The sequence below is a fragment of the Podarcis tiliguerta genome (assembly GCF_965153285.1).
Source record: "Podarcis tiliguerta genome assembly, chromosome: 14".
Classification (NCBI taxonomy): domain Eukaryota; kingdom Metazoa; phylum Chordata; class Lepidosauria; order Squamata; family Lacertidae; genus Podarcis; species Podarcis tiliguerta.
Genome location: NC_139547.1, coordinates 34,492,638 through 34,518,924, shown reverse-complemented (window position 1 = coordinate 34,518,924; position 26,287 = coordinate 34,492,638). Strand labels below are relative to the sequence as shown.

The window sequence follows — 26,287 nt, the reverse complement described above, 5'->3', positions numbered from 1 at the left end:
ATGTTAAATTGCTTTTTTTAGGGGTTGTTTTTAAAAGCTTGGAACGGGTTAATCCATTTTGCACTACTTTCTATGGGGAAACATGCCTTGGTTTTGGAACGCTTTGGTTTTGGAACGGACTTCCGGAACGGATTAAGTTTGAGAACCAAGGTGCCACTGTAAAGTGGTTCCCTGAGTGAAGAACACTGCCTTGAACAGTGACACTACAACACAGCAGTAAGGCCACTTACTGTTTTCCGTAAAAAGGTCTCCCATGGTCCCTAGAAGCGCTTGCTTTTCAGCTTCGACATTGATTTGCATCATTAAGTGACAGAACACACTCTTGTAATATTGCGCATTGTGGAAGAGGGGATCCGAGCATCCTTTCTAGATGTAAACAAGAATCAGGGGAAGAAAGACTGTTTTTCATATACCATCTTGTAGCACAGTTTTGCTTGTCGAGAAAGGGATGGTGAAGAATGAAAGTATTCAGCTAATCAGAGAAAATGACAGTGCTCTCCCTCCCAAATCACCATTAAATTACCTAGAGAGAACCAGTGTGAATATTCACAAATATTCAAAACTCTGAAGATTTCCAGTTTCGCCAGGACACATTTGAGTGGGGAAATCTAGAATGAGACTTTTGAACCTTAAAATATTCAAAATGAGTGTGCTTTCAACCCAATGGCATTTTGTGATTGTTTTCGTAGGCAAAAAACCCTATTCCCCTCACAGAGCTACAATATCCAGAGTGATTTAACAACCAGTCATTTTCCTTAGCAATTCCCAGGGAATTGTCACTCTGGAATGGGAATAGGGGGGGTCTCTTAAGAAGTCTCAGGACCTGTAACAAAGTATGGTTCCCAGGATTCCTTGTGGGAAGCCATGACTGTTTAAAGTGGTATAATAGTTCTTTAGATTTTCTATTGATAACTGAAGCACTGGAAGGGCAATTTCCACCAAGATATTGATTGCACTGTGGTCCTGCAAGAAACCACCCCCACTCCTAGCAAGCATTCTTTAAAAAACAAACAAACCCCAAACCCAATAACCCATAACCCAACTGCAATTTACACAATTATGTAACGTGCAGTTAGCCCTAAATATAAGTGCCTTCCACCTAACAGCTGCTCTCAAGTACTAAATACCATTACATGCCAACCATTAAATACTACCCAGTACTAAACCAATGCATGTCAACTATCAATGCTGGCAAATATTGACACTGAATGTTAAAACCACATCAAATACGGACAGTACAACTTATTCTATGAATATATGACTAATCTGTTCAAGCACACACATTTATGTACAATGTGCCTTAGAAGTCATTCACAAACATTAACCTGTTTTAACTGTTTTTAATTCTGAATTAAATTGTCACTGGTCCTGGGTCCTGCGAGTGAAAGGTGGGTAATAAATTACTCTACCACCACCACCACCACTAGAGTAGTACTACTCTAGTAGTAGTATTCATGGTACTTTTCGTCCAAGGTTCTTGATTCCGGATGAAAAGTGATATTCTGAACATAATGCTAGGCTCATTCCCATTTCCTACCTCTGCCTGCCCCCCATTAATGTTTCTGCCCTGTTAGCAAAGCACATGGCCAACTCCTTACCATCTCTGCAAACAGGAAGTAGAAAAGCTGATGGGACAGGCCGTATCCCGAGCAGTGTGTTTTTATCATGATGCTTCTGCAGTTATCTGGAACAAGGCAAGGTGTGCCACCAGCCCTTTTGTAGAAAAGCATGGCATTAGGCAATTTCAAGAGCCAGACAGGTGAGAGATTTGTGTAACAGGCAACCCATGCTTCGGGGGTACCTGGACTGCACAAGACACACCAGTATTGTGGTGTTAAACCAAGATACTGTTGCATGCACCCCAATCTCTAGGTGGCGAGAGACTCCTGGGGTTCCAGCCATTAACTAGCATTTGGTTTTCTTCAAATGAAGGTCAACAGACACTGTGGTGTCTTTAGGATTTATGGTTTAATTTACATATATAAATCTAGAGCAGGGGTCGGCAACCTGCAGCCCATGGGCCACAAGTGGCCCACGGGGATCATTTAAACGGCCCACGAGCCGCCCCCGAACCGCCTGCTTGGCAAGTCCCCCAATGCTGCACTAAACCGGCGCAGCGCGGAGCAGGGAGTCACTTCCGTGGCGCCGGAAATCATGTTTGCGCTGACGCGATCTGGCCCACAGAACAATCTCCAAGGGAGTGAACCGGCCCAGGTGAGGTAAACCTTGCCGACCCCTGATCTAGAGTCACAATGTTAACACTAGGTATGACAGAGAGGTAAGCAAAATTCCTACCCTGATCCTAGCAGGGTGGATATGCAGGAATCGCTTGTATCCAAGTCCAGACATGAGCCGTTGGTTGGAGAGAAAGAAACAGGAGGGTCATTCTGAGCCCACTGATGGGGAATCTTCCAAAACCCTGGGCTTAAAGCTTGATGAAATGCTGCAAAGGGTGGGGAGGGGAAGAGATAATAGTTTGTTATTATTTTGCAATGACTTAGTTTGTAGGCAATAATACTGAGCTAGAGAGACCATTGTTATGACTTGGAATAGGGGAGCTTCCTATGTCCCAATAGGACAGGGGTAGGAATGGATGACAACAGTGAATCTGTGAACCCTTACATGGCTAAGAGGAAGGTACATCCTTCCTGAGGGCCTCAGTGCCCTGACTACATTCAAACATATTTCATACACATGTCAATTTTGTGTGGATACCTATTTGAACTTAGGGAGGGCTGGCATTATATGTTTCATTTAAGATTCATATACTGACGATCACTGTAACTGCAATGTGAACTGATGGTAGCCTATTGTTTTATCATATTTTATTTTATTTTCTCTCTTTTTCTTCTTTCTTCTCTTTTCTTCTTATTTAATTTGCAAATAAAAATCAATAATAATGAGACAGGGTCGGGAATCGTTTTCTGCTCAAGGGCCACATTCCCTTCTTGGCAACCTCCTGGGGGCCATATGCCAGCGGTGGGTGGGGCCAGAAGCAAAAGTGGGTGGGGCAATACATGCAAATTTTACCATTGTTCAGTAGGCTAATTTCTGCACACATTTGTGCACCCCTTTCTGTCTTCCACAGGGGCGGCCCATCCCGTTTTGCCGCCTGAGGTCTACTTCACAGACCCTGATACTCCAACCAGTCCAACGTGAGGGATGATCAGAGTTCAGGGACACATTCCAGCCAGGCAGAAACATTTCTGGGTGAAGCAGGGCCATTGAGGGTTGTGGCCTGGGGAGAGTTCCAGAGGCCAGAAAGAGAGGCCTGGAGGGTGACATTTCCCTCCTGGGGTTGAGCCTTGCCACCCCTGTGATAAGTCACCTTGAAACATGGGGATAGCAGATATTTGGGGAATGTCTTTGCCCTAAAGACAGATTCCTGCCTGCCTAGCTGCAGCCCATCCCTACCCCCATTCCACTATGGTGAGGTTTGATGCTACCTCTGTAAGAATCCGGCTCATTCTTCTCGAGAGCACGCTTTGCTTTTTCGATCAAAGCTGACACCTTCGCATCCAAGCGTCGCACTCGCACTTGCTCCGACTCTAATCCAGGCACCGAGGTCCATTTCTGCAATGTTCCATTCAGATACGCTGGATATTTAGAGAAGGGAAAGAATATTTTTGAATCCTGCCTCTAAAGGATGGAGAGTTGGGGTGGGTCAATTCCCCCCCCCCCCCGTTATATCCAGCTAAGTTCTATTCAGTGTAGACCTATTGACATTGGTGAACCTAAGTGAGTCATGCCTGTTAACTTCAATGGGTCTACTCTGGGTAGGACTAGCATTGGACACAGCCCACAGTTCAGTTCTTCACATTTCTGCACTAGTGTTCTCTCTCTTTCCCTCCCCACCCCCCTAAATAAATTTACACTTATTTCTTTACTTTCTGGCCCCTCCATTCAGTGTTAGAACAAAGACAATTTTGCCTCTGTCTAGAAGAACCTGAAGGAAAAGCTGCTTGGTTTTTAATGCTCAGAGGGGTGGGAAGGACTCATCACCCAAGAAAGACGTTTGGAAAACTACTGTACAAAATAAAGTCACACCCAGACTTGACGAGTGAAGCTGGCAATTTTTAAGGTGAGAGAAAAGAAAGGAAGGAAGGAAGGAAGGAAGGAAGGTGGTGCAACAGGAAGAATTAGTCTAAAACACACTTAGCTAGGGAGGGAGCCCCATTGAACATAATGGGACTTAGGGCTCAGCCACACTTACCTTTTGCTCTACTCTTCGCAGACAAAGGCCCACATTTTGTAGGCCCTGAGCTTTCCCTACAAAAACCTGCTCAGTCAGAGCAAATGTCATTTTAGGTTTTCTAGGGATTGCTTCAGTTCAGCTTCAAAGAGCGAGTTTTCATGGGGAAAGCTCCGGAGCTAAAAAACCAAAAGCACACGGACCATGCCTGGAAAGAGGGGAGGAAAGGTGAGTGTGGATAAGCCGTTATTTCTGAGTGAACATGCCTAAGGGTTGTGCTATATGTCTCCAAAGTAGCTGGAACTGTACCTTGCAATAGACGATATCCAAACACTCCATCTATGTTGAGTTCATTATATTGCTCTTCCAGGAACAAAGTTGCTTTCTCCAGTGCGGAGATGATTGAATTCCTCTTGTCCTCACATCTGGATAAATTCAGGTTAAGGAGGAAAATCAACAGCTGGAAACGGAGGAACAGCATGCTTTGCTAGAAGGCTCTGCCACTGAGGAGTGCCAGTTGCTTCTGAGCGGTGCCTGAGAAGTGTCCTGCTCCACTCTTCCAAAGCAAAATATTATCTGTGCAAATACTTGTCAAAGGGAGGGACAAAGCACCACACTATGACTCCGTGGACACCTTCGGGAAACATTTGCATGGTATGTGAATGCCCAGGTGCTGTTCTTCTGATGAATCATTTGCACACATCCTTTCTATGATGCTATGAATTCCATCTTCCTCTTGATCCTTTAGTCAGTCCATGTATTCTGGTTCTTCTCAGTGGCTGTTTCTTCTAGAATTTCAGCATGAGAGATACCTGAATCCAATCCTCTTCAGGGGATAAATAAAATCTACTCCAATCCCCCTGAGTTAACCATTCTGAGCTTTCAGCTTGAACAACTTCAGTTGACAAGTTTACCCCCTCTTCTTTAAGAATTTCTCTTTTTAAATTAGTGTTTCAGGCTTCTTCCATAAATGTTCCACAGTTCAGTCTAAGGTATTTGCATGTAGAGTGGATGTTTCTTTTTATTGTTCTCCTTTTCTTTTCTTTTTTAAATTATATTTTTATTAAAGTTTTCTTGGTTTACAAAGGTATATGCAATGTCTTTTTTTTTTCAAGTTACATTTTCCATAGGTCAGTTTCATTTGTTGAGACATTAGGGTTACATTAGGAAGAAAAGGGGGGAAGAGGTTGAGGGGGGAAAGGCGAGTGGGGGTGAGGTCAGGAGGCGATGTTTCTATTTTGCTTAATGTATGTGTGGGGTTTTGTGTCAGCATTGTTTGTGCAGATTCTCTTTGCTATTCGCTTTGTGTTCCTTTGGTGGTTGGAGAAATTGGGGTTGGCCTAGGGTGCTTGTTTGTGATTGGCTGTGGTGAACTTTGTTTTCGTGTGTGCGTGGGGTGGGTGGGTGTTTTTGAATCAGGTTAGCCACGTTGATTTGTATGCTGTCTTGTTGGGCTGTGTATGTGATAAAGGGGAGCCTTTTCTAACAGATAAATGGGTGAACGTCTTGTCTGCCTATTCCTTTGTGGTGATTCGTGCTCTGTGAGATGGGAGATCCCCAGGGACTTAAAGCTCCAGGTCCCAGCTTTAATGAGCAGAGTTGAATCTCCTTTGGTTGTTTTCTCTCAGTCTAGTTTTCCTGCAGAGTTTAAAGGCTTATCCACTGTTATGTACTGAGTTGAATAGGATCCAAACTGCAGCAGTCTGATTGGTCCTAGAACAATAGGATCCAAAAGGCAGCAGTCTGATTGGTCCTAGAACAATAGGATTCAGAATGCAGCAGTCTGATTGGTCCTAGAACAATGCAGCAGTATGATTGGTTGGCAGGAACCACCCAATCATGCTCCAGATAGAAGTGAATCCACAACCTGATTGGCTTACAGTAGAATTCCGGAATTAGCCAATCATGTGCAGCCCATTGTGTAAATAATGTATATAAGGCAGATACTTTGAGGGGACTGGCATTCATTCCTCCTCACCACTATGAGCTGAATAAAGAGCATGAAATCACTTTGCGACTCTGAGTATATTTCACTGGCGACGAGGATGGGATCCCGCTGAGCTGACTGCCACACACAGCACCGCAGCACCGCCACCTGCCGCACCGCTGCCTCGCACCGTGTATCCAGGCTTCAGCTCCGGGACACAAGGAACTCAGAATGGCAACCAACAGCAGCTTCTCGCCGTTCAACCCAGCATCTGGAGACTGGGAAGCGTACGCCTCCCGTTTCACCTTCCTGCTAGAAGCCAAAGGGGTCACCGATGAAGAAGACGCCAAGAAGAGGGCAATATTCTTCAGCGTCTGCGGAGAGGAGACGTTTGAAATCGCCCGGGCTCTCCTTGCGCCTGAAGACGTCGCTACGGTTCCATACAAAACAATAATGGAGCAGCTGAAGGGGCACTTTTCGCCACAGCCCTCAGAGGTGGCTCGGCGAAATGCCTTCTACGCAAAGCGGCAAGCCCCTGGGGAAACCATAACTGGGTTTGTGACCTCTCTCCGCCAAGCCGCCCGGTTCTGCAACTTCTCAGAGCTGGAGAACATGCTTCGTGACCGCCTCGTCGGTGGCCTGAGGGATGAGAAGCTGCAACGGCGCCTCTACGCTAAGAAGAACCTAACGTTCCAGGTTGCTCTGGAGGAGGCCCTGGCAACGGAAGCTGCCGAGAGGTCGACGCAAGAGGCACGGCCGAGCCAGCCGCCCCAACCGAGGGTCCACCACGAAGACCTCACCGACGACTCAGGATCTGACAGGGAGGAGGTGCACCGAGTACAGCAGCGCACTCAAGCAGCCCACATACCACAGCTGCCTCGACGAGAAGGAGGAAACTGCGCAAGCTGTGGAGAAAGTCACGAGAGGAGGACCTGCCGTTTCCGCAACGCAGAGTGCAGGCAGTGCAGAAAATCGGGACACATCGCCCGGGTGTGTCGGGCTCGGCCCACCCGATGGCAGGCATCAGATGACCAATCCAAGAGCCCCAGGTCCCGGGGCCCAACGCACCAAGGCAACTCAACGGAGCTCACGGACTTACAGGTATACCAGTTGCCCCACCCCAACGTAGAGAAAATTTATGTAGAGGTACAGATAGAGGGGGCCCCATGCCGCATGGAGCTTGACACGGGTTCAACTCTATCCATAATCTCGGCAAGGACGTTAAGGAAACTGTGTCCTACTGGGGGTCCCAAACTCAGGCCGGCCCCATTCACCCTCCGGGACTTCCAGAAACGTAAGGTCCCCACAATGGGGGTGGGGACCTTCAGGGTGCAAGACCGAGGGCGGACGCGGCAACTGGACTTGCTTGTGGTCAAGGGCCCCTACATTAGCTTACTGGGATTGGCATGGTTTGGACCACTGGGGCTAGCCGTCACCGGGGTGAACCACACTAGCTTACAAGTGGACGTGGACGCCATATGCAAGGAATTTCCGGGGGTTTTTGATGGGAAATTGGGACAGTATACGGGGCCCCCCATTGCTCTACAGCTTGACCCCGCAGTACGACCAGTCAGGCTCAAGGCCCGCCGGGTCCCGTTCGCCCTGAAACCCCGTATAGACGAGGAATTGGACCGGCTCGTGGAGCAAGGAGTGCTGGAGCCGGTGCCTAATGCCCCCTGGGAAACCCCAATCGTCACACCCGTCAAGCCTAATGGTTCGGTCCGCATCTGCGCAGACTACAAATGTACCATAAACAAGGCCCTCACGGCCCATGCATACCCAGTGCCAGTGGTCAGCCATGTCCTTGCCACCCTGGCTGGGTCGAAAATTTTTGGCAAGCTGGACTTGGCCCAAGCATATCAACAGCTACCAGTAGATGAGGCCACAGCAGAGGCACAGACGATTGTGACGCACAGAGGAGCGTTCAGGGTAAAGCGGCTGCAATTCGGTGTCAGCGTGGCACCAGGCATATTCCAGAATCTAATGGACTCTCTCCTTAAAGGAATCCCTGGCGTCACCCCCTTCTTCGATGATGTGTTGATTGCCGGGCCCACACCAGAGGAGTTTGAGGACCGCCTCCGCACCGTTCTGCACCGTTTCCAGACGGCGGGTCTCAAGGTGAAGCGGGAAAAATGTCTACTAGGAGTGCCTCAGGTGGACTTTCTGGGATTTATGGTGGATGCAGAAGGGGTCCACCCGACTGGGGACAAGGTACGGGCCATTTGCGATGCCCCAGCGCCCAAGAACAAGACTGAGCTTCAGGCCTTCTTGGGACTATTGAACTTTTACCATTCCTTCCTTCCCCACAAGGCAGCGGTAGCAGAGCCCCTACACAGACTCCTGGACAAGCGGGCCCCTTGGGTGTGGGGCCAGCGCCAGGAGGCCGCATTCCAGGCAGTCAAGGACTTGCTTGTCTCAAACTCGGTCTTGGCACACTTCGACGAGAGGCTGCCGGTGGTGCTAGCATGCGACGCCTCACCCTATGGCATTGGCGCTGTCCTGGGACACCAACTCCCGGATGGAAGAGAGGTACCGGTGGCATACTTTTCCCAGACACTCAATGCAACCGAGCGGAACTACTCGCAAATCGACAAGGAGGGTCTGGCAATCGTGAAGGGAGTAAAAAAATTCCATGATTTCTTGTACGGGCGGCCCTTCACCGTGGTGACTGACCACAAGCCGTTGCTTGGCTTGTTTGCCCCCGAAAAGCAGACCCCCCAAGTGCTGTCTCCTCGCGTCCTCAGGTGGTCAATTTTCCTTGCCAGCTACCAGTATGCACTGATTCACCGCCCTGGGAAGGCAATGGGCCATGCGGACGCCCTCAGCAGGCTACCACTACCGGAAACAGGCCCCGACCCAGCACCTGCACAAGAGGTTATGAGCCTGGAGCTGCTTCCCGACCGCCCCATTCAGGCACAAGAAGTTGCACACCATTCCAAGAAAGACAGGGTCATCTCCCGGGTCCTGGACTGGGTGTGGAGGGGATGGCCCAGCAACAGCCCTGGGCCAGAATTCGCTGGCTACACAACTCGCAAACATGAACTGTCGGCCCACAAGGGGTGCCTGTTATGGGGAAGCAGGGTCGTTGTTCCCCAGCCCCTCCGCAAAAGGGTCCTCACAGCCCTACACGAGACACACCCAGGGGTAGTAAGAATGAAGGCCCTGGCCAGGAGTTATGTGTGGTGGCCGGGGATCGACGGAGAGATAGAGGCCTGGGTCAAACACTGCCAGGCCTGCCAAGAATCCCGCCCAGATCCCCCAAGGGCCCCAGTCCAGTCCTGGGAGTCCGCCCGAGCACCATGGTCACGCCTGCATGTGGACTTCGCTGGCCCCTTTCAGGGGAAAACATTCTTCATAGTGGTGGACTCCTACACCAAATGGCTGGAAGTCGCACTGGTACCGTCCACTTCTGCATCTGCAGCCATCCGGGTACTACGCAGGCTGTTTGCAACCCACGGGCTCCCTGACACTCTCGTCTCAGACAACGGGACTGCATTTACGTCAGGAGAATTCCAAACCTTCACAGCGCAGAATGCCATCCGCCACATCCGTTCGGCGCCATTCCACCCTGCCACCAATGGCCAAGCAGAACGCATGGTGCGGACCACCAAGGACACCCTTCGCCGCATGACGCAAGGGGATTGGGAGTACCGCCTTGCCACATTCCTTCTAGCACAGCACAGCACCCCCAGCTCAACGACTGGCCGGAGCCCCGCTGAACTACTAATGGGTCGGCGCCTTGCAATCAGATTGGACCGCCTTCACCCCGATAGAGCTCAGGATGAGGTAGTGGTGGGGGAAGGCAGGAACCCCCGGACCTTCAAGGCCCAGGACCCAGTGTACGCAAAGAATTTTGGGGCAGGCCCTGCATGGGTACCCGCCACGGTCACCAGGGTCACTGGCCCCGTGTCGTACGAGGTGCTAACAGATGGGGGGCAATGCTGGCGCCGCCACTGCGACCAGATACGGCGACGATTCCCGGGAGATAACCAGGAGGCGGCGGACAGGTCAGAGGAGTCCCAAGGGAACAGTGGGGCAGTGAGGCCCATAGAGCAGCAGGGGCCAGCAGGAGAGGCAGAATCAGTAAATACAGAGAGGACCCGTGAGGCCGAAAGGACACCAGAACCAGAACCACGACTGAGCGAGCCAGTTGCGCCAGACCAAACAGCCCCATCACAGCCAGCATCCTTGGAACACGAGCCAGAACCGGAACCCCGGACCAGGGAACACCAGAGGCCGCAACGCACACGTAGGCCGCCAGCGTACCTTGAGGACTATGAATGCGACCTCCCGGGCAGGACTGGAACTTAGAGGGGAGGGGTGTTATGTACTGAGTTGAATAGGATCCAAACTGCAGCAGTCTGATTGGTCCTAGAACAATAGGATCCAAAAGGCAGCAGTCTGATTGGTCCTAGAACAATAGGATTCAGAATGCAGCAGTCTGATTGGTCCTAGAACAATGCAGCAGTATGATTGGTTGGCAGGAACCACCCAATCATGCTCCAGATAGAAGTGAATCCACAACCTGATTGGCTTACAGTAGAATTCCGGAATTAGCCAATCATGTGCAGCCCATTGTGTAAATAATGTATATAAGGCAGATACTTTGAGGGGACTGGCATTCATTCCTCCTCACCACTATGAGCTGAATAAAGAGCATGAAATCACTTTGCGACTCTGAGTATATTTCATCCACATTAACATTTCCCCTGCTCTTTCCAGGCACAGTCCATACTTTAAACCTCTGTGTCTGAGTGTCCTTTTTTCTTCTTTTGCCCCGGATCTTTCCCCACAAAAACTCACTCTTTAAAGCTGATTTGGAGCAAATGGCAATCTGCAGAAAACCCGAATCAATGTTTGCTCTGACTGAGTGTTAAAAGAGCAGCTTTTCATGGGGAAAGATCTGGGGGGAAAGAAAAAGAAAAGGAAGAAAGAAAAACACTTGGACATGGAGCTTTAAAGTGTGGAGATGTGCCTGGAAAGAGTGGCTCAAAAGATAAGTGTGGATAAGCCCTAACTGGAAACACAGGCTGCAAACCAGAAATTTGTATACGATCTTGGATACCTGTAAATCTCAGGGCAGTTCACAACATAAAATCACAATGTAAAAAACACAAAACACGTAATAAAAATATGAACAAAAACAAACACACATTTAAAAGGGCATTGGATATCAATCAGCCAAAGACCAAGGGAAGGTGTTCTAAAAACACTTTATGGCATGGTTGTAAACTTTTACAAAGTTGTAAGTCTTATCCTGTTGCCTTGTAGAAGTCATGCCAAAAAAACCCTCTCCCCTATGCCAACTTCCTCCCTAAAGAATCAAGCAATTCTTAAAAAAGATTTTCTGTAAGTACAATGAAGAGCTTGTCTCCCAACTATCTCTGTTGCCATCTCGATCATGGGCAATTTGAGTGTTTTCTGCAGGTGTGATTTCCCCTACCATCACCATGCTCTGCTAGTTCTTGGCATAAAATTAAAGGGGGTATGCCCTTTAAATGTTGTATTAACATTTCGAGGTTAAATAGGTGCATTGTTGTCGTCCCCTCCTTATTCATGCCTTGACAAAACACCCTTTTGCAAGCAATTGTGACTGTGCAAGCATTTATCCAGCTGAGCTGGGAATAGAACCATGAGGTGCCATACCCCTGGATGAGTCCAGCTGGTGACCCCTGATTCCAATTCCAATTTTGGCGGGGTGATTGTTTTTATTTTTACTTTATAATACACAAAAGGCAATAGACAAAGCAAGTGAGTTAAAGAAAAGAAAGCAAGGCAGTGAGAAGAGAGGAGAGAGTGCTAGTATTCAAAAAACAGCATTATAATTCCTAAGAATTGTCCTTCACAAATACATTACTATTCAAGAATGTTTCTGCATAGCAGTCCATGAGAGGTGGGTGGTTGCGAATCATGGTCCTTTTACCTTAATGTATTCAGTAAATGGATGCAAAACATTTGAAAAGTTGTTGTTCCTTGTTGGATAGTGTAGGATTTGGGCATCTCTTGTTAACCTCTCCGTTAGAGCAATGGTCCACCAGCTCTGGAAGTAAAATCAGCATCCTTGTGTGCAGCTTGTAGGGCTTGGGGGGTATTATCTGCAGCATCCTTGGAGTAGGCCAGCTTCTAGACCATCCACCGGTCATCAGCCTTCTCTCCTGTGCCCTCTAGGAAGAAGGGGAGATCATTGTGGAGAGCTTGCTGAACATCTCCGGGGGGCTGCTCAGGTCCATCTGCTTGCAGATGCAGGATGACAGCTAGTGCATCTGCCCATTGCCTTCCTCCTCCTCCTTCTCCTGGCATTCATTCCAGCTGCAACCTGGGAACACACTCAGAGTATAACCTACCACGCAGGGTTGTTGTGAGCAGTGCTTTTTTCTGGGGGGGAGACGGGACGCAGGGGTACGCATACCCCTAAACATTATGTTAATCTAGGTTTGGCCTCATTGAGGGACAGTATTTCATATGGATAGGAAAATGAGAGTAAAAATGTAAAGGACCCCTGACAGTTAAGTCCAGTCGTGAACGACTCTGGGGTTGCGGCACTCATCTCGCTTTACTAGCTGAGGGAGCCGGTGTTTGTCCGCAGAGTTTTTCCGGGTCATGTGGCCTGCATGACTAAGCCGCTTCTGGCAAACCAGAGCAGTGCACGGAAACACCATTTACCTTCCCGCCAGAGCAGTACCTATTTATCTACTTGCACTTGATGTGCTTTCGAACTGCTAGGTTGGCAGGAGCAGGGACCGAGCAATGGGAGCTCACCCCGTTGCGGGGATTCGAACCGCTGACCTTCCGATCAGCAAGCCCAAGATGCTCAGTGGTTTAGACCACAGCGCCACCCGTGTCCCTAAACATGAGAGTACGTACCCCTAAACATTCTTTTAAAGAAAAAAAGGACTGGTTGTGAACTATATAAGCTACCTTGAGCTCCTTGTAGGAAAGGTTAGAAGTCTAATAAGTTCGTAAGCAATTATTGGTAGCAGTGGGCTTCCGTGGTGGTGTGGGGAAAGGACTAGCTCCCTGGGCTCCACCACTCGTATCATCCACATTTTCCGTGAGAGAGGGTCAACCGAGTCACGAGTTGCAAATAGACAACTTCAAGAGCTGGAACTGAACTTTGTGCTTCCCTTGTCACAACCTGCATGCATTACAGATTAGTTCTCTTGGCATATTTTAATTTCCTTGCATGGGTTAGGCTAACTGACCCTTGGGGTCCCTTCGAATTCTACAATGCTATGATTCCTCCGCACAGAGAAGCAGAGAAGAATCCCGCCCATCCAGCCTCGATTTGGATCCAAGATGGCGACCGATCTGAAAGCGGCCTATCTCGGCAATGACTCCCCACCTACATAATGCAGGCGATACTTCCTTGGTCAGATTCAGCGGAAGGCGCTCTAGCCCTCCCCCTCTATCTCTCACAAGATGGCGGCCCTCCTTTGGCTGACGCTTTGCGGGTCGGCGACGTTAACGCTGCTGCTGCTTCTCCTGTTACTATGGCAACGGCAGCGGCCTGCTGGTTCCGAGGACCGCGTGGCGGTGGTGGTGCTGGGCGACCTGGGCCGCAGCCCCCGCATGCAGTACCACGCCCTGTCGCTGGCCCGCCGCGGCCGCCGCGTCGACTTTATCGGGTACCCGGGTGAGTCCGAGGTGCTGAGGCTTTTTCGAGCCTGGAAGCCACGCCTCCTAGTGCCTTGCTACAACCCCTCGTTCCAAAAGATGTCCGAGGGCTTTTGCGCTTTCTTTTGGTTCGGTGAAATGCACTCCACATATGCTCAGAGGCACTCTTGCACTACATTGTTATTTTTAACAGAATACCGCTAAGGTATGCAGCCGGGGATCTTGCGGACCCTCATTGCAGAGATGTGCGGGAGCTTAAGCGTTGTGAAAGGTACTCTGCATATGTTTAGATGCACTCTTGCACGGCAGTGTTGTTGTTGTTGTTATTAACAGAATGCTGTTAATGTAGCCAGCCATGCATCTTATTATTAATATTTTTTTGCTAACCCATGTTGCAGGTATGTGAGAGAGTTTAAGTGCCTGGGGAAGAAGGAGCACTCTTCATATGCTCAGAGGCAACCATTTAGAGAGGGCTTTCTTTAAAGTGTTCCGGATAAAGGCTTTCTGTATATGCTCAAGAGTCATAATTCACAGCATGCCTCCAGGGGCTGAAAGCTCTGACTTTAAGAACAGCCTGCCCCCACATTTAAGTCCTCCTGGACAACCACACGCCCTCATGCTTTTCCACTCTGGACATTTAGAAATATGATTTGAATGGTGTTGCAACAGGGATTGGGAATGTGTAGCCCTCCAGATGGCCTTAGACTCCAACTCCCATCAGCTTCACTCTGTATGGCTAACAATGAAGGATGATGGGAGTTGGAGTCCAATGTCATCTGAAGGCCTACAGGTTCTCCACTCCTTCAGCAGTGGGTGTCCTTTTAAACTGCCATAGGTATACACTGAATTACCCTAATATGGGGGTTTTTGCCCCCAGAACACCCACATTGCTGGCTTACATACTGAATTCATATTTGCTGTTCCCACTTAATTTGCTTTCACATTCTCTTCTGTTTATGTGTGTGCTGGATGGATTTTCTTAATTGTTTGCTTTTCTCTCAGGCACAAAGCCACATAGCGAGATTATACGTAATGGAAACATACAGATTGTTCATATCTCTGAGCTCAAAATCTGGCAAGGTATGGTGAACATTGCAGTATTTGGAGGGGTGTTGTTGTTTTTTTAAAGGATGCACCAGTTTTTAAATCAAGGCTCCTTTGACAGAAAAAAACTACTTTTTTGCTATTTTATATTTTAAACATATTGTGTAACTTGTGTTTAATGTTTGTTATTGGTATTTTTAATGAACTTATTGTAAACAGATTTCTGTGTTTTATTATGTGTGTTGCAACTCTGATGACTGTTTATTTCCTCTTGTAGTTGGGCCAAAGATGTTCCAGTATATCGCAAAAGTCATTTTACAGAGCATCCAACTATTGTATACAATGCTGAGGATAGCTAAACCAAGCTATGTACTTCTCCAGGTACATTTGCGTCATGAGAACTATATACAGTATTTGTGTCTCCTAGGTCTGTTTAAAACATACCACTTTTAAAGTAGTGGCAGTTGGGAACTGTTTTATTTAAAGTGTGTTTTAATTTGAATACTATATTTGGAATATTGATACATGTATGGTTTGTTTGCAGTAGTCCAAGGTTTGTTTTTAGAGTAGATTCTTATGTTTTTGCCTTACTTTTTAATTTGGGTAGCAGCTTGTTATTATATAATCACAAGCAAACATCATTAGGTGATGGTGAATACTGTAAGAACAGGTTGCTGGACTAGATGGGTCTTTTGGTCTTAGCCTGCCAGCAGAAGGATAACAATGAAGCAGCCAGCCTAAGCTTTCTTGGGAGGGAATTCCACAATGTGCTTTTGATGTTCATGGGACTGAGAGAAGGGGCTCACCTGAGACTCTTAGCCCCCAAACATCCTAAAGAATCTTGGGAACCGTAATTTGTTAAAGGGACTGGGAATTCAATCTCTGTGAGTGTTAAACTACAGTTCTCAAGATTCTTAGGGGGAAGCCATGTGCTTTAAATGTGTGGTGTTGATATGACCTATGGCACTGAGATAAAGGCTTTGGGGTGAATGAGACTTATGAGGAAATATATGAAGGTTAGGGGAAGAGAGATGTGGCATTCTGGGTAGGAGTTAAAGGCCCAGTCAGAGGAAGAAAGCAAGTACTCTTATTCTCTGGTATTGCACTGTCTCTTGCTCTCTGAAACAGGCTCTCTTTCTCTTCATTTTTATGACCAGAATCCTCCAGGTCTGCCCAGCATAGCTGTTACCTGGGTGGCTTGTCTTCTAAGAAGCAGTAAGCTCATCATTGATTGGCACAACTACGGTTATACCATAATGAGCCTCACACATGGAACGAGGCACCCTATTGTCCGGATTGCTAAGTGGTTTGTACAACAGCTGTTTATAGTTTATTAGACACCATTGGCCAAGTCATCAGTGAACCATGGGGATTATTCATTTTTTTATATGTGTGTGCGTGTGCACACGCACGTGTATTTATGTAGGTTTATCTGTATAACCACCCTGGGAGGCAGTTTAGGGTGAGATTTGGTGATTGGCACAAGGTGACTTCATGACAGTGGGCATTTGAACCATGGCAGAGTGAGATCTTCCTCGTCCGATAGTAGCCACTGCACCACACTCCCTCGTAATGCTCCTTTGTGAGTATTTCAGAAGCGCTAGAAACTTGATGAAATATTTGTACATCCATTAGCAACTGGCCTCATACAGTGCATTGCTGAATGTGAATACAGTACGATCACATCTTACATGCGGTTAACTGGCAGCCATATACGTGGTTGAAGGCAGACTGGTTGAAAATGCACAAGTTAAATCCAAGCAAGGCAGAGAGCTTAAAAGCTCTTTTTGTGCCAGATCCACTTGGGTTACCTGTCGTGAAAAGAGCTTTGTGAGCTCTCCACCTGGCTTGCTGGGCAAGGCTTGCTCAGCATGCGGACTCTGGGAGTATTGGAGATTCTCTCTCTCCCCTGCTAGCCACAGGGGTGGCTCTAAGAGTTTGGATATACACTGTTTTTGTGTATACGTAGAACCCTTTGAACCGAACCCCTGCTTTAGATGCAGATGTCCTGTATTGTATTTAGGTAAACTTCTGAAAGGTTTGCTGTATTTGAACATGTTATCATATTGATTTTTATTTTATTAGTCACATACTAGAATAGTCTCTGGCTTACATAGCATGTGGATAAAATTGTTGCAGTGTATCTCGTGATAACAAATGTGGGCCCCCGCTCCAGGTAAAGCTAGTCAAGCCTATGGCTGCCATCTTATATGCAGTGGGCTGCATCTGGACTAAGTTAATTGAACATGGGTACCATTGAAATCAATGTGAAAACTTCAGGCCACAGCAAGACTTAAATCTCAGTTATTTCAGTGGGAATTTCATGCAGTTTATATAGCCTGGATCCAGCTCTCTCATTGGAGTTTACTTCTGAGTAGTTATTCATAGGGTAATAGCATAAAAGCTGCTGAAAATGGTTATTCCTGTTTTGAGATGGAGTTGGGCCATGACGTTATGTGGTGGGCAACTTTTTAGTTATTCTCAGGGGGTTTTTTTAGTGTGTAAGACCACTGAATTCCCAGGTTATGAGGTTATGAGGAATTGTGTATAGGAAATATATGAACATATATTGCATTTTTGTGGTTTAAATGGACTTGAGAAATGAAGGAAAGCATATGATTTTGCTTTATTTTTTATTTTTTTAAAAAGGCATTGCAACCAGGGAAGAAACTTATATTCCCATGAAAGCACCTGAGATGGGTTAGTAGAGCCAGTATTTAGTAACTGATGGACATTCAATTTATTTCAGGTATGAAGAATTCTTTGGGCGTCTGTCTGACTATAACATTTGTGTGACTAACGCAATGAAAGAGGATCTTCTGGTGAACTGTAACATCAGGTAAATGAGTGGCTCACAATTGGCTCTACCAAATGAGTTGTATGTGTTGCAAGGACCTTTGCTAGACCATATAGAAATATCCAGCAGAGCCAGTGGAATATTAACAATATTGTTAATATTAACAATTAACTAAAACATAACTTATATATAATATTGTTAACGTATTGTTAATATTGGTATTTTTTGTCTCTGCAAATTGCTTTGAACCTTATTGTATTAGAAAACAGCATATGAAAGTATGCATATCATGAGAACAAATGGGAGAGCAGGGTCACATCCTCCAGCAGTTTGAATGTTAGGGGCCTACAGAGGTTTAGCCCAAAGTGCTTCGCCTCAACCCCTGGGATCTTGCACCACAAAATCACAGTGTGCAGATTGGTCCTAGCTGCATTAGCCTACTCAGATGTGATGCCCAGTGTGTGAATATCAAGCATGGATGAAGCCTCAAGTGCTCTCACCCCATGTGCCCTTTCTCTTCTCTAACATAACATCTGCCCATAGTTTTCCTGCCTTAATTTTGTGTAAAAATATTTCCAGGGTGCTTCTATAGTACCTTTTTACATTCACTGATTTTTTTATATATATATTAATATTTTATTAAGATAATTTCAGTTGGAAGAAATAAAGCGAAGAGAAAAACAAAGAAAGCAAAACATAAAGAATACAATAAGAAAAAAAGATAAAATATGCTAAATATAGCACAGTTACCTTTCCATACATTATTATATAGATATAGAAGTAAAATATTATTGTCCTTTTGGCTAAGATCAAGTATAGTATCTGATTTTTATCTTTATTGCTTTGACTTCTGGGCCCCTTTGCGTTGCAGAGCGACGACCCTCTATGACAAGCCAGCTTCTTTCTTCAAGGAAACACCATTGATCGATCAGCATAAGTTGTTCATGAAACTAGCCAAAGAATATGCTCCGTTTAAAGGCCAACTTGTGTAAGTTAAAATGTGCTGTTGTATGCACTCCTACCTAGTTTGGAACTGGCGTGCTTAAGAACACAGGAAGAGTCTTCTGGATCAGGCCAGTGGCTCAGCTAGTCTAGCATCCTGTTCTCAGAGTGGAGTGGCCAACTAGATGCTTGTGGGCAAACCTCAGACAGAACCTCTGCCTTCCTGTGGTTTCCAGCAACTGGTATACAAAAGCATTACTGCCACCAAACTATAGAGGCAGAGCATAGCCATTGTGGCTGGTAGCCATGGATGGCCTTTTCCTCCATTAATATGCCAAACTCCTCTTTTAAAGCCTTCTAAGTTGGCCATCAATGGGACGTGGGTGGCGCTATGGTCTAAACCACAGAGCCTAGGGCTGGCTGATCAGAAGGTCAGTGGTTCAAATCCCTGCGACGGGGTGAGCTCCCGTTGTTCAGTCCCAGCTCCTGCCCACCTAGCAGTTTGAAAGCACGTCAAGTGCAAGTAGATAAATAGGTACCGCTCTGGCGGGAAGGTAAATGGCATTTCCGTGCACTGCTCTTGTTCACCAGAAGCGGCTTAGTCATGCTGGCCACATGACCCGGAAGCTGTCTGTGGACAAATGCCGGCTCCCTCGGCCTATAGAGCGAGATGAGCGCAGCAACCCCAGAGTCGTCCGCAACTGGACCTAACGGTCAGGGGTACCTTTACCTTTAAGTTGGCCATTGCTGCTTGCCGTGGGAATGAGTTCCATAATTTAACTATGCTCTGCATGAGTAAGTAACAATGCTTTTTTGTTCATTTGGTACCAAGGCAGCTTGTTTAAATACTAATGGGTTGAGGAGCTTATCAGGGAACTTTGAGAAGGGATAAATATTGACAACATCTCTGCCTAAATATGGAGCTGACCTTTATGGCTTCCATTAATCTGATTTTGGGAGCTATAATGTTTGGTTTGGCACGTGTGCTTTTGCTGATCACACATCTTCCTTGAAGGTTAGTCTTCAGAATTCTGTTTCTCCTCAGAGCAGAGTCCAGCCTCCCAGCTGATGTTGAGAAAACTGCCTTTACACAACTAGACACCAGGAGCGGAAAAGTGATGCACTGCATGGACCGGCCAGCTCTCCTCATCAGCAGCACCAGCTGGACAGGTCTTGGCTCTATACCATTGTCTATGTATCTTCCCGCACAGTATGCTTGAGGTGCTTGTACTGTAAAATAGGGATGCGGAACCTCAGGTCCAGGGCCAAATGCAGCCCTCCAGGTCTCTTTGCCTGGCCCTTGGGATTCTCCGTAGGCCACACCCCCTCCTAAGCCACACCTTTCACCAGCCCTGCTTCATATGTTTGGGTACTTTGGCCTGGCTGGAATGTGCCCTTGAACCTCTGATAATGCTTCCTGCTTGTCTGGATGTAGAGGGGTTTGGGAGTAGAAATTAGCCTATTGTAGAAAGTTAAAATTCACATTTGCAGCTCCCATCGCTTTTGCCTCTGGCCCTGCCTACCACTGCAGTGTTTCCTCTAGAAGGGAATGCTGCCTTTGGGCTGGAAAGGTGCCCCACTCCCGCTGGAAGACTTTGCACTAACTGTGTACCAAGAGAAGTGGCAAGTACTTGAACAGAGAATACTTCAAGATTGGAATTCTTTTTAAAAAAAATAGTGGAAGTACAGGTAACCAATTATCAAATTGGCAATGTAATCATGGTTGCTAACAGAAGCTGATTCCCTCCCACTTCCAAGGAGAGTATAATTTTCATGTCCCTCTTTCCTTGGATTTCTGATCATGTATGGCTGTGTTGAAAAATATAATTTCATCATGTGGGCAGGAACTGTGAACATAAGCCTCCACATGAAGAGTGTAACATAAACATTGTCCTGTTCTGTACTAGAATTTCTTCAAAAACTGTGTCAGGCCACTAACTTTTCAACAGCCTTTCTCTTTCCCTTCATCCCCCAATTGATGATGTTGCTTGGTTTTCACTGTCTACTTGCAAATGTTTGGAAAATATTTGTTTCATTAGCAATTATTAATTGAGTTTTAATTAATGTTTGTAGATTATGAAGCAGTTTTGAAATTGACAGGATGCAATAAGTGACCTGGAGCACACGGCAGCCTAATATAAATTGGGTTTATTTTTTTATTTATGTCAGAGCTCCATTCTTTTTCCTAGTAAAAGTAACAGAGCTGACCCTAGGACTAGGCAGGGTAAGACAGAATATTTTGGGGAGTACAGTTTATTTAGGATTACAGTATATGGTTGGGAGACTCTTTGAATCTTCTCCCTTAGGCACCAAAATATATTGGGATCATCTGTGTGTATAAAGTTTGTAGACAGTCATTTTATGTATTTAATTTTTTTTACTCTTTCAGTCAAAACGGCTCCCAGAGCTGCTTATAGGTCAACAAAAAGCAAATGAATCCCTGTCCTCAGGTTTCCACTCAAGAAGACAAGACACAAAAGCTAAAAGGGATGGGGAGGGAAGATGAAAATGAGCAACCTCAGGCAGCAGTTTCTTAAAGGTTACAAAGTTCTTATAATGGCAAAACAGTTCAGTTAGCTTCTGTTGGGAGACAGTTGTGGAAGAGCCAGTGGAATAGTCAAAAGGCCTTAAGGAATCCAGCAAATGCACAAGGCATTCAGAGTTGATTTCAGAGTTGATCTCAGTGGGCTTAAGCATGTCTAATGCCAACACAGAATACATTGCTATTTGAATGAATGTGACAAATACGGAAGAGATTACTTTAGCTACATGTCTTCTAGCTTCTGTGAGCCCCTTTGGCTGTACAAGAGAGAAGCATTGTGTTGATTGCCTCATTTGCTCTACGTTATACAGTTGCTACAGAGACAGCACTCAAAAGCAGAATTGCTTTAGGTGAAACCAGAGTTATTGCTGTGATTCTTGTATATTAACTGCAAACTTTTTCTCCCTTTTCTAGAAGATGAAGATTTTTCCATCCTATTAAGAGCTTTAGAAGGTGGGTTATTAAGGAAGCATTCTGTCTTTCTTAACAAGCAAACCTGGATTCACTGCTGTCACTGGAGGCACAGGTGGCCTCAACAGTGTGGGCTGCCCATAATTTGATTTGTTCTGGCCCTCCTGCCGAAAGTGATTCCCCATCCCTGCATTAGCAGAATTGGCAACTGGATCAGAGAGCAGGAACTGTGGTCTATCCTCTTCCTTTCTTCACTTGCTGGGAACAGTGTACTATTAGGTGGTTAAGACTGAGAAGGGTATTTTGAACAGTGGGGGGGAGGCTTTTGCATAGGTGAACACATCTCCTTGAATGCTAATAAGCAGAACTCAGCTGCGGTTACCCCCTACTGCAACCAAAGCCATTGTTGCCTCAGTCCTGTGAACCTCAGTCTCCCACTTCTCCTGCCCACAGCTACAAAAAGAAAGGGGGGGGGGCTGGAGAGAAAAGCAGTGGCATCTGCAGGCTCTTCTACCCCTGGCAGAGCATCTTTCCCAGCAGAGGACTGGGACCAGCAGTTCCAACATATCCATCAGAAAAAGCAAGAGCTGTGAGAGCTTGTTCTCTGATGGGAAACAGTTCTGTTTGCATTGCCACATGTGTTCTGTGCATATCTGGGATTCAGGTGTTGGCTACAACACAAAAGGAGACTTCCTTTTGTATCATTCTTGACTTAAAACACTCTTTTATCAAGGCGTGCTGAAAACTTGGTTATAGGGTGCATCTAGATGCCTAAACTAAAAAATAGGTAGCAACTACAAGGGTGCTCACTCCCCCCCCCCATTCTCCTATTGGTGCAGATTCACTTTGGGATCTGTCTGCAAACAATCTTGGGTGTAAGACTGTAACTCTTCCCACCTCAGTCTTCCTGCTTGCTGTAGAAATCCCAAACTTGTTAAAAATAAAAAGTTGCCTTTTGTAGCCTGTCACTTTTCTCTAATGATGGTTTTGGGAAAGTCACAACTCTTACTGTTTTTTTGTTGCGCAGAATATGAACGCTATCTCAACGATGGAGCAAAGCTTCCTCCTCTTGTGTGTGTGATAACAGGTAGCAGCTTTGAAATCATTTGTCTTCTTTTCATCTTGTGTATTCATACTGGGAAACCCATTTTCCCCACCACCAATGAAGAAGCAAGGAAGCTTCTGTTTGCTCCAGAGCTCTCTGTGTGTCGAGTGCATTAGTGAGGACCCTGCTTTCATTTTTGTATTTGGTTTGTGCCTTAAGCTGCTTGCCCTAAGTTGCTGGCATGGTGTCACCCCCCCCCCCGCCCCGAGAACTATATAATTGTTACATTTACACCCTACCTTTCCTCCAAGGAACTCCAGGTGGCATGTTTCTCCTCCCTCTGCTTTATCTTGGCTACAATCCTGTGCGGTAGGCTAGACTGAGAGACTGAGACTGGCTCAAAGTCACCCAGTGAGCTCCCAGGCTGAGCAGCGATATTGACACTGTTCTCCCATCTCATAGCCTGACATTCTATAACCATGGCACCATGCTGGTTCTGGGCATTCAAATGCAATCTTTCCCAGAGGATGATAACTCTCACAATGCGCCCTTTTGGATCAACAGCAAACCGTTTTGTTCATTTTCTTTCATTTAAAAAGGCAAGGGGCCTCTGAAGGAGTATTACAACAAGCTGATTGCAGAGCTGCATTTCAAGCATATCCAGATCTGTACTCCTTGGCTGGAAGCAGAGGATTACCCCCTTCTGCTCGGTAAGGAAGATCTTCAAATTTACCAGTGTGAAAATTTACAGGAGCAGACTCATGAGATCTTCGGGGTATAGGATAGTGGTCCATTGCAGGACTGTAATAGCAGAACCTTCTATTGAATAATAGAATCATAGAATTGTCGAGTTGGAAGGGACCCCAAGGGTCATCTAGTCCAACCCCTTGCACTGCGGGAATCCTGCCCACAGCCATCCCTGGGTGGGCTTGAACCACCAATCTTCTGGTTAACAGCCAGATGCCCCGACCCACTTGAAATGGGTCCTTTGAAGCAGGAGAGGAGCTTGCACCCTTTTCTTCTCCGCAAGAACGCTGACTGGCAGGACAGAGGGAAAGCAATATGGTAGCGATATATACAAATTGGCTAAGGTAAAGAACTGTCTCTTCAGCATACAATGGAAGCTATGTAATGGAAGGCACCAGAATTACCTCTGCAGTGGGGGGAAGTATCCCACAGCATGGAGGCTGCCAGTGAGAATGGCTTTCCCCAGGCCTCCACTCCTAGAAGCTCCAAGGGCAGTGGAACTACAAAGAAGGCCCCTCTCTGCTGATCTTGGCACCTGAGAGGATCTGGGGGGAAGAAGAGGTCAGTAGAGAGGATCTTGTATTCTGGCTCAGGTTCCTGGTGCTTGGGAATGTTTGAGTGACAGTGAAACAGTTTCAAGTGAGTACTATTCAAGAGCTGGTGTACAATTCCTGCGTGCCTCATTTTAACTGCCCCACAAACTCCTCCTTGGCAGGCCTCATTACCACCTGATTTGTATACCTCATTTGTTTTTCAGTGGCAACAAGCCATCCATTACTTGAGCAGCTACCAAATAATAATAATAATAATAATAATAATAATAATAATAATAATAATAAATTCATTTGCAGAATGTACTAAATGGGGGGTTGGTTTCTCTTACAGGCTCAGCTGACTTGGGTGTCTGTCTTCATATGTCCTCCAGTGGCTTGGATCTACCTATGAAGGTCGTGGACATGTTTGGCTGCTGCTTGCCTGTGTGTGCAGTGCACTTCCAGTGGTAAGAGCACGCCTGTGTGCTTCAGCGTCTCAAAAGAACCTGGCGTTAGACCATCGGTCCATCTAGTGCAGTACAGTCATACCTTGGGTTGAATATGCTTCTAGTTGAGCGCGTTCGAGTTGTGCTCCGCAGCAACCCGGAAGTAACGGAGCGCGTTACTTCCGGGGTTCGCCATATGCGCATGCACAGACGCTCAAAATGATGTCACACGCATAAGTGGCGAAAAGCGACGTGCGTGTGCTCGGACGTGCTGTCGCTAGTTATGTTTGCTTCTAGATGTGAACGGGGCTCTGGAACGGATCCCGTTCGTATTTAGAGGTACCACTGTAATGTTTACACTGGCAGGCAGCACCCCTCAGGGGTTTCAGGCAGGGAGTCTTTCCCAGCCCTGCCTGGGGATAATGGGATTTGAAGCTGAGACCTTGTGCATGGAAAGCAGATGCTCTACCGATGAGTTACAGCTCTTCCCCCATCTTGTGTATCCCCTGTTGGTTAACCCATCTCTGTATTCTTTGAGATCTCCATTTGTTTATTATTATTGGTGGTGGTTGTTACTACAAATGGGCCCTGCAACAAAAAGTTGCAGAATGCTCCTGTTCAGGCTGCAGCCAGTCTGGAGCTCCCTGCAGATTCCTCTGGTTTTTTTTATACTCCCTATCAGCTCCCAGGTCCTTGTCAGCTCCTTTTAGTTAGAAATAATTGGGAAACTATTGTTTTTATTTTAATTTGGAAATCTTGCTGTGCTTTTCTGTGCTGTGTTTGGGGCTGATGTGGTCCAAAATACCTGGAAGGCACCAGGCTGGTGCATTAGTGTGGTATGTTAACTGTTACCCGCTCCCACACTGAAGAAAACAACTTTGAGATTCTTTCTAGTGCTGTTTTGCTTATTTTTGCAGTATACATGAACTTGTGAAGCATGAAGTAAATGGTTTGGTGTTCCGGGACTCAAGTGAACTTGCAGAGCAACTGAAGGTAACTTAGAAAAAGAGAGCTTTGGCTTGCTGATGGGGCTCATTGAGCATTCATTGCTCTGGAAACATCAAGGAAGCTGGATGTTTTGGTGGCAGGAGGGAAGTTTCATCTTTGAATGCTGCTTCATATTTTAAAAACAAAAACTTCCTGAACATAGAAAATTAGGAGAAATATATAAGCTAACATGCTCCCTGAAGCACTAGCTTTCTATGTGCAGGGAGTTGCTTTTAAATAAGTGGAAAGGGACATTCATTTTCTCTCTCTCTCTCTCTCTCGTGCATATGTTGTCCTTTTTAAAATATATAGCTTTATTTTTTTATTAGGGATTTTCCAGTATATGGAATGCTAAACATATAATCAGTTTTCTTAAAGGAAAAAAAAATCAAACACAACCAATTTAGTTAGGATACATAGGGTATAGAATTGCACCCCCCCAAGCCCTTCATTATTTTCTCAGTAGGTCAGCAAGATTTCATAATGATCTGGCATGGGTTAGGTTATTGAATCTTGGAATACATAGTTCTAACTATAATTTACTTGCGTAAACAGTTCTTTGATGATCCCAGGGACTTGTCACATTATTACTGTTCGTGTGCCAATTTTGAAGGTGCTACTTTTCTAGTGAGACATCAGTTTGTTTGTTGAGGAAGCAATTGATTCAATGTAGTTTTATCTGGGAGAAATACCTGCATCTTTCCATAATTGCAGGTTTAGAAAGTAGAATATTTTTCTATTTTCCTGTATATTGCATTAATCTGTTTCACTCACTCTTTCTAACCTTGCAGATGCTTTTCTTGGAATATTCTTCTGTAGAAGGCAAGCTCAATTTATTCCGAAGGAATCTTTGCACAACCAAGCAGCTGCGGTGGGATGAAAGTTGGGAGCAGACAGTGCTTCCTCTTTTTAGCAGCAGTTAAGCTGATATGACTTCGAAGTTAATTTATAACTTGCACATTCTCAAAATCTGTAACACCACAAGCGTGTTTGTATATCAAAAATTCTTTTTACAAAAGAAAAAGTGATTTTATATGGTGAATAAAAAGTTTTTTCTGGA

The 26,287-nt window shown here is 46.1% G+C and overlaps 2 protein-coding genes across 3 annotated transcripts in view; one reads left to right on the top strand and one right to left on the bottom strand.

Moving 5' to 3' along the window:
• The window catches only part of LOC310664724 (UPF0764 protein C16orf89 homolog), a 17,716-nt gene extending 4,268 nt beyond the window's left edge, over positions 1-13,448 (bottom strand). The window contains exons 1-6 of the mRNA XM_083414262.1: positions 10,816-13,448; positions 4,502-5,854; positions 3,447-3,596; positions 2,296-2,443; positions 1,599-1,713; positions 231-366 (exon numbers count right to left, since the gene is read on the bottom strand). Coding sequence (XP_083270388.1) covers positions 231-366; positions 1,599-1,713; positions 2,296-2,443; positions 3,447-3,596; positions 4,502-4,673 — 721 coding nt within the window. The 5' untranslated portion in view covers positions 4,674-5,854; positions 10,816-13,448. The remainder of the gene's footprint in view (positions 1-230; positions 367-1,598; positions 1,714-2,295; positions 2,444-3,446; positions 3,597-4,501; positions 5,855-10,815) is intronic.
• ALG1 (ALG1 chitobiosyldiphosphodolichol beta-mannosyltransferase) lies at positions 13,405-26,287 on the top strand. Of its 2 annotated transcripts, none has more exons than XM_083414229.1 (13): positions 13,405-13,752; positions 14,736-14,813; positions 15,055-15,158; positions 15,935-16,083; positions 17,527-17,616; positions 18,446-18,562; positions 19,562-19,686; positions 21,473-21,511; positions 22,497-22,556; positions 23,114-23,224; positions 24,147-24,261; positions 25,158-25,233; positions 26,019-26,287. In XM_083414229.1, exons 1-13 carry the CDS (start codon positions 13,539-13,541, stop codon positions 26,148-26,150), a joined length of 1,410 nt encoding a protein of 469 aa, XP_083270355.1. In that variant the 5' UTR covers positions 13,405-13,538; the 3' UTR covers positions 26,151-26,287. The 2 variants fall into 2 exon arrangements, with proteins under 2 accessions (XP_083270355.1, XP_083270356.1); XM_083414230.1 differs by lacking the exon at positions 13,405-13,752 and adding an exon at positions 13,926-14,004.

Bases quoted from the DNA above. Each gene is read 5' to 3' on its own strand.
- ALG1 (XM_083414229.1), top strand. From the start codon at position 13,539: ATGGCGGCCCTCCTTTGGCTGACGCTTTGCGGGTCGGCGACGTTAACG. The intron at 14,814-15,054 runs GTATGGTGAACA...TTCCTCTTGTAG, and splicing joins TGAGCTCAAAATCTGGCAAG to TTGGGCCAAAGATGTTCCAG. The intron at 18,563-19,561 runs GTAAGTTAAAAT...GTTTCTCCTCAG, and splicing joins CCGTTTAAAGGCCAACTTGT to AGCAGAGTCCAGCCTCCCAG.